The sequence below is a fragment of the Pseudophryne corroboree genome, chromosome 11, assembly GCF_028390025.1.
Source record: "Pseudophryne corroboree isolate aPseCor3 chromosome 11, aPseCor3.hap2, whole genome shotgun sequence".
Classification (NCBI taxonomy): Eukaryota; Metazoa; Chordata; class Amphibia; order Anura; family Myobatrachidae; genus Pseudophryne; species Pseudophryne corroboree.
In genome coordinates, this window is record NC_086454.1 from 152,733,461 (window position 1) to 152,744,170 (window position 10,710).

The 10,710-nt window shown below is 44.9% G+C and overlaps 1 protein-coding gene across 1 annotated transcript in view; it reads left to right on the forward strand.

The window, feature by feature from the left end:
• Positions 1-7,468, forward strand: part of CCDC88B (coiled-coil domain containing 88B) — a 124,110-nt gene extending 116,642 nt beyond the window's left edge. The window contains exon 20 of the mRNA XM_063944974.1: positions 6,684-7,468. Coding sequence (XP_063801044.1) covers positions 6,684-6,955 — 272 coding nt within the window. The 3' untranslated portion in view covers positions 6,956-7,468. The remainder of the gene's footprint in view (positions 1-6,683) is intronic.
• The last annotated feature ends 3,242 nt before the right edge of the window (positions 7,469-10,710 follow it).

A 10,710-nucleotide genomic window follows, 5' to 3' on the forward strand; every position in this document is an offset into this window, starting at 1 on the left:
AAAGACCGCTCTTTGGCGGACAAATCAGAAGAGATAAAGGCTGGAACCACAATCTCTTGGTTAAGGTGAAAAGATGACACCACCTTAGGTAAATAACCTGGGTGAGTTCTAAGAACTGCCCGGTCACGATGAAACATTAGAAAGGGTGGACAACAGGACAATGCGCCTAAATCCGACACCCTTCTAGCAGGGGCAATAGCCAGTAAAAACAAAACCTTGGCCGTGAGCCATTTAAGGTCCACCGTCTCAAGAGGTTCAAATGGAGACTCTTGCAGGGCATTCAGGACAACAGACAGAACCCATGGAGCCACAGGAGGGACATAGGGAGGCTGAATCCGTAAAACACCCTGAGTGAATGTATGAATATCAGGTATAGAAGCAATTTTTCTCTGAAACCATACTGACAAGGCAGATATGAGGAAGGCCATATGAAGGCCTAAGCCCAGGCCTCTTTCCAGGAAAGCCAGAATTCTGAAAGTTCTGACTCTGTATGCATCATAATTCTTATCAGCACACCAGGTGAAGTAAGAATTTCAAACCCTGTAATAAATCCGAGCTGAAACCGCTTTACAGACTTTTAACATAGTTTGGATGAGTGCCTTAGAGAATTCCTCGGCTCTCGGGAGTGATGCTTCAAGTGCCACACCGTCAAAGCCAGCCTGGCCAGGTCCGGATAAAGACAAGGGCCCTGTACGAGGAAGTCTGGGCACTGAGGAAGTAGAACAGGACACTCTGTCAATAGACCCTGCAGGTCTGAGAACCAATGCCGTCTGAGCCACGCTGGAGCGACTAGAAGTAGAAATCCTCCTTCTTGTTTGAACTTCTGCAGGACCCTGAGCAGGAGTGACACTGGAGGGAACACATAGGGCAGCCGAAAGTTACATGGAATTGCCAGTGCGTCCACGAACGCTGCTTGAGGATCCCTGGTCCTTGGAAGACCGGAACCTTGTGATTGCGTCGAGATGCCAACAGGTCTACGTCTGGTAGGCCGCACTTGTCCACTAGGAGTTGAAAGACTTCTGGATGAAGACTCCACTCTCTGGCATGCATGTCCTGGTGACTGAGTAAGTCCGCTTCGAAGTATAGGATGCCCAGAATGAACACTGCTGATATTGCTGGCAGATGGCGCTCCGCCCAGCAAAGGATTTTTGACCCTTCCATCATAGCCATGCGGCCTTGAGTGCCGCCTTGATGGTTTATGTATGCCACCCTAGTGGCATTGTCTGACCGTACTTGAACCGGCCTGTTCTGTACGAGAGGCAGGGCGATAGTCAATGCATTGAACACCGCCCGCAAACTTCCAGACTGTTTATTGGGAGGAGTGACTCCTCCTGGATCCAGCGACCCTGAAAAAAGTGTTGCTCCAACACCACACCCCATCCCCTCAGACTGGTGTCCGTTGTCAGCAGGACCCAGTCGGAGATCCAGAAGGGATGGCCCCTGCTCAATTGCTGGTCCTGTAGCCACCAGGTCAGCGACAGACGAACCTCCGGAGTCAAAGTAATCATGTGAGATCTGATCTGATGAGGTAGGCCGTCCCACTTGGAAAGGATTAACCTCTGCAGAGGGCGAGAATGAAATTGAGCGTACTCTACCATGTCGAATGCTGACACCATCAGGCCAAGTACTTACATCGCTGAGTGTATCGACAATCTGGGCCGACAAAGGAAGCATATTATCCTGTCCTGAAGTCTCAGGACTTTTTATGGAGAAAACTGTGTGTCCAGGCGTGCCCCCAAGTGCACCATGCTCTGATAAAGGAATAATTACTGCTATAAAGCGCCAATGAGAAAGATATAAATGTTAATTACTGGTCCCTTGTTTGCTCCTGTAAAAAGTAATGTGTATACTTTTGATGGAATATAACGACAAAAAAATAAATGCCTTGAAAAAGTCACGTGATCCGTGACGAAACGCATCAGGGCTCCTCCCCTTTCGTCACTGGGATATCCGCATGGCTGTTACAGCTTTATCACCGATGCTCCCCTGAATACTGAAGCGGCATCTCCACCTAAATTGAGAGCAGTATACCGTGTGTTCTCCGGCACATTCTGGCAAGTCTGCCGTGGGTGTATCTCTCCCTCACACTATAGCAGTGGGTATAACAGAGGACGCTCAGGTCAGCCAGCCCACGGAGAGGTAATAAAATACCTGCTTTTCCACCATACCGTTCACCTGCCGTGACATACACCGGTCATTCAGTGGACAGAATACCGCTACATAATAAGTCCTTTTGGGAGCTCCACCATTCAACCTACCATCGGTTAATATACATTCATCTGGTGAGATACTCTATAACATCCTATATTGACTTACAAACGGCACATGCTACAGTTGCCACTTGATAACACTGTATCCAGTCTGTCTGCATATTAAGGTTAATAACTATATATCAGCTACTCACCACAGCAATTAAAACCTTGCAGATTGGTGCTTGTGTATCGTTTTCATCACGTGATTTATTAGTGCGGCTATTCAGTGATTAAGCAGATCTTTCTTAAATCAGTTTTTTATTATGTTTTTACTGTGTGATGTTAATACAGTATGTCATATTAAACAATAGAATTGTATTTATATCAGCTCTGCATTTATTTGGAAGCCTCTATTCCCACCAGCGCTGCTGTTCTTTATTTTTTTGGCACCATGCTCTGAGCTGGGACCAGCGAGGATATCTTCCAATTGATGAGCCACCCGTGGGCTTGTAGGAAGCTTACCATCAGTTGCAGATGACTGAGGAGGACATCGTGGGAGTTTGCCAGAATCGTCCAGATACGGCAGGATCCTGACTCCCTGGCGACGGAGATGGGCCATCATTACGGCCATGACCTTGATGAAGATCCGAGGAGCCGTAGCCAAAATGGTAGAGTCTGGAACTGATAGTGGAGTTTGCCAATAGCAAACCGCAGATACTGCTGATGCGACATGGCAATAGGTATACGCATCCTGTATATCCAGGTATACCATATAATCTCCGGGTTCCATAGCCAGTACATTTGAGCGCAGTGTTTCCGTACGGAACTTGGACACTCTCACAAACTTGTTCAGTGATTTCTGGTGGAGTATAGGCCGGAAAGACCCATTAGGTTTCGGAACTAGAAACAGGGTGGAGTAGTAACCTCTGCCTCTCTGGGCTAGAGGAACCGGCACTACCACTCCTGTCAGGTGGAGGCCTGCCCCGTCATGCAGCAGGCTTGTCTTGTTTAGAAGCAGGCTGACGGGCCACCCAGGATCGCTTTGCCTTGGGCTTGGTGGTTTTGGGAGCACAAGATTGTCTTGGTCATGCCTGACATTTTGCTTTCCCTTGATGCCGAAAGGAACGAAAGGTGGTACCTTTAGCCTTCTGTGCAGAAGGATTAGTATGTGGGAGAAAAGCAGTCTTAGCGGCTGCTAATTCAGACATAATTTTATTCAAGTCTTCCACAAACAAAATGTCCCCAGTGAAGGGGAGTACCTCCAATGTCTTTATGGAGTCTAGGTCCACATTCCATGACCTCAACCACAGAATACGGCGAGCCAGGACAGACATAGTCGATGCCTTGGCTGCCAACACACCCGCGTCAGAGGACGCCTCCTGAATGTAATAGGCGGCGGTGGTAATGTGAGGTAGCTGCTTACGCTAATGTGATCCTGCAATTTGTACACACAGTAACGACAATATCCATAGCTAGCGTGATCAAGCGGCAGTGTGCCTGGAGAACATCTGGTAGTCATACTGTGCATTCATGAGATACTGTAGGTACCCAGTTGCACTTTGCATTCAATATTTCTGCACATTTGAAACAACAGAAACACAAAGCTACTCCGAAATAGGATTGCTGCTTATGCTAATGTTATCCATCATTTTGTACACGACGTAACGACTAGATGAATAGCGTGAACAGGGCTTGGCCTTGTATTTAGTAGAAGTGGACTTTTGCAATACACCAAAAAACTTTATTGTATTAAAATAGAATATCTAAATACACAAAAAAAAAAAAATGATGGTCAACGCATCGGCCACAACTTTAACATTGTCCCTAGCAGTGATCAAGCACTAATGGGTATCGAACCCACGAGTGCAAGCATTGCAGGCAGATGCTGTTCTCATTAGGCCACAGCCGACCACGATACAGGCAGGCCCTCCAGGTATATATGTGATGTGTTGTATCTGAGTGCTTAAAAAAAAATGAAACGGATTGAATACGGATACCATCATGAGGTACAGTAGGGACCCAGTGCACTTTGCATTCAATATTTCTGCCATAGCTAGTCCGAAATATGAATGCTGTTATGCTAATATTATAACAACAATATCCATATCTAGCGTGATCGGGCGGCAGTGTGGCTGTAGACCATCTGGGAGTAATATTAATGCTATCCGGTATTTTGTACACAACGTAACGAAAAAATTAATTGACTAAACGGGCGGCAGCGTGGCACTGTAATTTGTGGAAAGGGATTTTTTTTTATAAAGGGAAGAACGTGATTGGCCAGCCTTTCACAGATCACTGCTTACTGCCACAGCATTGTATTCAGCACTGTAGTCTCAACGTGGAGCATTCGCCACCCAGTGGTTAAACTGTGTATTACATGGCGCAGGATATAACGCACGCCATAACGTTATTTCCAACTCACGACACAGGACCCTAAATAGTGCGCTATGAGCAACGCTGTATGAGGATACATCTGTATATCCTTGGGCAGCTCTTCCTTTAATGTCTGAACCCATGCTTCAAGTCCATTTGCAGCCCAAGAGGCCGCAATAGTGGGTCTATGTACAGCACCTGTAAGAGAGTAAATAGATTTCAGGCATCCCTCCACACGCTTATCTGTCGGTTCCTTCACTGCAGTGACAGTGGTGACAGGCAGAGTGGACGACACCACTAGGCGGTTGACATGAGAATCCACCGGAGGTGAATTACCCACCTGTTACATAACTCTGCAGAGAGAAGATAGCGAGCCAAGGCCCGTTTAGACAGAGGGAATTTCTTCCCTGGATTAGACCAGGGCTCCTTCCTGATGTCCACTAAATGCTCAGAATGGGGTAATAGATTTTTAACTACTTTCTGCCGTTTAAACATATCAGTTTTCTTAGCCACAATAGTGGAATCCTCATCATCACTGATTTGTAGGATCTGCTTAATAGCAACCACAAGGTCAGGGACATCAATTTGCAATGGAGAATCCTTGTCAGAAACACCTGATTCAGTGTCTGACAGGACAGTATGCTCCCCCTCCTCTTCAGATGAAACATCTGAGAGATTAGTGAATTGTGAGGAGGAAGCAGCCCGCTTAGATGACCCAGAGACACGAGAGTGATTGGGAGTAGACTTTTGTCTCACCAAGGAATGATTTAATTGCTGCAACTGGTTAGACAAATTTTCCGTCCAAGGCGGATTAACCATAGGGACAATTTGTGGCTGTAATGGCACAGGTGGTCCCATAGGGGGCGTAAGGCATTCCACCCAGTAGGTTTGTGAAGGCAGCCCAGGGTGACTCCTGATTGGTTACAGGAGCTGTGGACTGACTGGGAGATACATAGTACACAGAAAATCATACACAGCTTCCCCCTCTTGTAAATCTTTAGCGCATGCTCTGCATGATGGAGGAGCGTCCACAGACCTACTGCCTTTCTTGTTAGATATTGTGCACAAATGCAACAACAAAGCGAATTAGTACGATAAAGCCAGACAGAGTACAATACCTGCAAATAAATCCATTAGTATGTGACTGTAGACACAGTACACAACACCAGCGAATACTCAAGTGTTTGTAAAGTCACAGCGGTGTATACAGGTGGCTTTACAAGAGAGACCTTGCCCTGCAGTCCCAGAAACTAGCCACAACTATGCTTATAAGATGGCGCCCAGCGTCTCAGTCAGGGAGTGAGGGAGAGTGTGAGGCAGCTCCAGGGTGGAAAAATCTGCAGTAGATGGCGCCCTGGGCCGGGGAGGTGCTACAAGTAAAGTGTCAACTCCCCTATGCTGGACTTCCACCCCGGGTTATGTGAGCCTTATTAAATGGGGTGTTAGTACACCCGACCTGTACTCACGCCCTGGTGGTTTAGTGGGGTCCCTGCTCGGTGACAGTGTCCACGCCAGCGCCGTGACCTGTCTCCCTAGATCGCAAACGGAACGTGATTTAATGGCGGGTCCCTCTTGCCTCCTCCCCGTAGTACCTAAAGACGGAGCATCTCCGCCGCAAGTGCCCGGGAACTAAGCCAGCGGGAGTATGGAACACCGCTTGGGAGGTAATGGAGCTGCAGCGCTGAAGTGTCACCATGACATACAGCGCTGACAGCCCAGTTTTGAAGAAATTTTCTGCCAGAAAGAGCTTTTCAGGGCTGCCCAGTGCAGCCCACCTTTTAAGTGACCTGCTGCTGCAGACACCAACTGAAACTGAGCTCACAGTGCCTGGAGGCAGGGTTATAGAGAAGGCCCCAATGCATCCTGAGACAGACTAAAGCTTTAGCCTATTGGTGCCTCTGGATCAAGATCCACTCTGCTTCAGAAATATATATATATATATATATATATATATATATATATTTATTTTTTCTTCTTATCCAGCAAAGCAAACAAAAAGCAAAATGTTCTGATTGTTAAGGTGTTAACAATATAGTCATAATTTAGGGAATATGAGCATTTATATTATTTACTTTTAATCTCATCAATATGTATTATACACTATTAACTCCTCAACAGACCCTGTGGTTCTTCGTCGCAGTAAAAGTTCCGTCAGCGTGTCAAGTCAGCCGTCCCCTCGGTTCCGCCGAATGAAGCTGAGCTCCACCATTCGCACCAGTGAATCATTCAGTGATGCAGACTCTAGTCCCCGGGATAAATTCCGCCTAAGGCACAAGGGGCAGGTCTATGATAGTGATGGGGATGAGGCGGTATCAGAGGGACACCGAGAGATCAAAAGAGAAGGGGCTGCAGAGAAGCCAACGACAACTGGTGGAGCGGATCACATCTGAGGAGGTGGCTGTTGGGAGAGAGGGTGACAGATGGACAGAGCTAAACTTCATAATATTCCACCTGCTGATCATGACCTGCGATTTCTTATGCTGCACTCAATGGATTGGTTGCATATTGTTAGTGTTTCTGATCATGTAGAGCAATGCTGGACCACATACATGGTTAAAATGTATTTGCTCGTTAAATTATAAACAGGATATAGTTTTGCACTTTGATTGGTGATATCTGATATATTTACTTTTATTAATATTATTAGCATTTATTTATAAAGTGGAGGGCATATAATATCTCAGCACTATGTGCTCATTTGTGGAGGACAAAGCTAGTAATTTCCAGGCCACAAAGCTTATGACAACTAAAAGAACTCAGGGGTGGGACTCCGTATAAAGGACATTTTTATTTTTCCTTACGCTTCCTTAAGTAGATGAATTAGATTTATCACATAGAGAAAAGTAACCACCAACAAGATTGTGTCTGTATAACAAACTTTGTTTACCAATAAATTTCTATTGCATGCATTTAAGAACACGTGTCCAATTAATTTTATGTGATTTCGAATGTACCCAGTGGACATATGCAGACACATGTGTAGCAAGAATACAGTACACTGGACATGGGGGGTAATTCCAAGTTGATCGCAGCAGGAGATTTTTTAGCAGTTGGGCAAAACCATGTGCACTGCAGGGGAGGCAGATATAACATGTGCAGAGAGAGTTAGATTTGGGTGGGGTGTGTTCAATCTGCAATCTAAATTGCAGTGTAAAAATAAAGCAGCCAGTATTTACCCTGCACAGAAACAAAATAACCCACCCAAATCTAACTCTTTCTGCAAATGTTATATCTGCCCCCCCCTGCAGAGGCGTCACTAGGGTTGGTGTCACCCGGTATGGTAACTCATGGTGTCACCCCCATGGACCTCCTTCTGTATCACACCACACGGAACCCTTAGTAATGTTTTTGTACTAGTTTTTGGACTGGGGGTCTGGGGCGGTGGTGCAATGTGTCTAAATGCTCTACCTGGCGCAATATGTATAAGGGGTTCTACCTGTTGCAATGTGTATAACATGCTGTACCCTCGTGCAATGTGTATAATGTGCTCTACCTGGCCCAATGTGTATAGGAGGTTCTATCTGGTGCAATGTGTATAACGTGCTCTACCTGGCGCAATGTGTATAAAGTCATCTACCTGGTGCAATGTGTATAATGTGCTCTACCTGGCGCAATGTGTAAAAAAAAAAAAAAGTGTAGTTATATATATATATATATATGTACACAATATAAAAAATAATAATACTGGATTTTATATATATATATATATATATATATATATTTATATATATATGCCCGGCACTCCCTGTGTACCTGCAATAATCCCGGGTGCCCTCCGCAAATTGGTAATGAAATAAACGTGGAAAAAGGCAGCGGCACTTCGGTAAACGTTAAAAGAGGATTTCAGTGTGTAATAAAAAAAAGTGGTCACATAGGGCCAACGTTTCGGGGCTCGTAGCCCCTTTGTCAAGGCGTGATCAGGTTTTAACTTTTACTGGAGTGCCGCTGCCTTTATATATATATATATATATATATATATATATAACATGTATGTTCCTGCACTCACATTAGAAAAATAAACAACAGTGAGGTGCTCCCTAGTGGAAATCTCCCTAACCGGGTAGACCCACAATATTTAAACAAGAATCCAACAGTGTGGAGGTGCACTCGTCGAGTTCAAACAGTCAGCAACTTCAATTTGTTCACAACAGCTTTATTTCAGTCTATATTCGGCTCATTAGGTCGACGTTTCGATCCTCATTCAGGGATCTTTCTCAAGACAGGCTTCGATTTACATACAATATTTTGAAAGCATCATATATTGAGTATCAGAAAATCAATATGTCATGTTCAGACAATAAATGTGCTGTATGGTTTAGTCAGGCTTACTTCTAACGGGATTTGGTGTGGTTACTTAAACACACAATCACGGAGCAACTCAGACAACATAGGAAATCACCACAATGTGAGCAATGCTGACACCCTCTACAGCCACATGCGCAATTAGCAACATATCGCAGCATAGCGAAAATCGGCAACGAGCGAACAACTCGGAATGACCCCCATGGTTTTGTCCAATTGCTTACTTTTTTGGTTTGCTAACAAACCTGAATAACCCCCTTAATGTTAGATTGTGCCTGCTGTGTGAAGTGAGCGGCTGCCCCCCCCCCCCCTCCCCCCACACTCTGCTCAGCAGACATCTCTAGGTGTGTACCCACCTTTTGTGAAATTGGAGTGACCATCATATCCTTTGTTACATTGTTCATGTGTGTTCCTAGCCCCAAAACAGAAATTAATCTAATATAGCTTAGACAGTATTTTTACAAATATATTTAAATATTTTATAAAAACAAAACAAACAAAAAAACACAAATAATGATATATATATATATATATATATGGTCCATAGCCCTCACAGTGGATATAGATCCTAGTTATAGTACATCTCCACCCCTGAAGTAGTAAATGAAACCCAACTTTATAAGCTAGACCCCACCCGCCACCGTGCAAAACCCAGTATGCAAAACTCACACTGTGCACTTGCCGAGATCCGCCATATAGTGCTTGGATGGGAACAAAGTTCCCCTTCTCGCACTTTTGTCACCAGTGCATATTCTGCAGAATGCCTTTCGTACGGACTGCTGCATCACTGCCTGGATCTCCTCCCAAAAATCTGGGGAATGCAGTGGGGTGGTGTTATTATTAGTAATGAGTGGCAATAAGCAGAGCTGGATTAAGGCTTCGGGGGGCCTGGGTATTGTCAAAGTCGAAAAATATTACAGAACACGCAGCACGTATAAAATACACACAGATGCCCACTGCGCGTGCACTTGTTCCGCCGTGCGTGCACATATCCGCAATTTGCGTATGGTTGCTCCCGTGGTCCTGCGCGTGGTGTGGGTATTTAGGGTGGAGTTTGTGAACACATGGAGGGCTATCAAAACATTACATATTTAATCCAAATAGTGCACATTGTACACATAGTCCCCCTGCACCACATCAGCAAGTATCAACAGTTTAAATGATTCCAGAACAAAGGGATTCACCTTTGCATTATAGGAGGGGACATACTAAGGTTATAAGGTGGTGTCTGGTATCCAGCTGTAGGGTATTTTAAGGGTAACATTTCGGTGTTGGTTTGCGGAAGATCGCATGTTCCTGTGGCTAGTTATGTGCAGAAGCAGAATATAGATATAAACTGTATTTACTGTATATTATGTATGCGGTGGGAATCCAGAGGAGACCACCCACAAGAACAGTTGAGAAAGACATCGCCCACCTTTTCAAATCAACCTATGACCTCTCCTGTACTGTAAAGATGCATCCCTGTGTCCAATGGACAAAGGGATTACAGTATCCATTGTATTGCTTTTGGAAGTATTGTATAAAAAGCCTGTTGCTGCCTGACCGGACACAAGACTCCTAACGTTATCTACCTGATAGCAGAGGACCGGACCGGGAGGCGCATGCGAATATTCTCACGTATGTACATTGACTGTAGCCATTTACTCTGTTGTATTGTAGTGCATAATTTGTATTGTTAACCCCCTTTCAGAAATATTACTCTGTGGTGTCGGAACCCAGTGATTAACTACAAATCGGTGTTGTGTCCTCTTTTCCCTGCTAGGGTTTATAGTGTATTACATTGCCTAACTGTATAAGGTTTAAAAGTGTATTAATTGAGTGTGTACGCGCTGCGTGTACT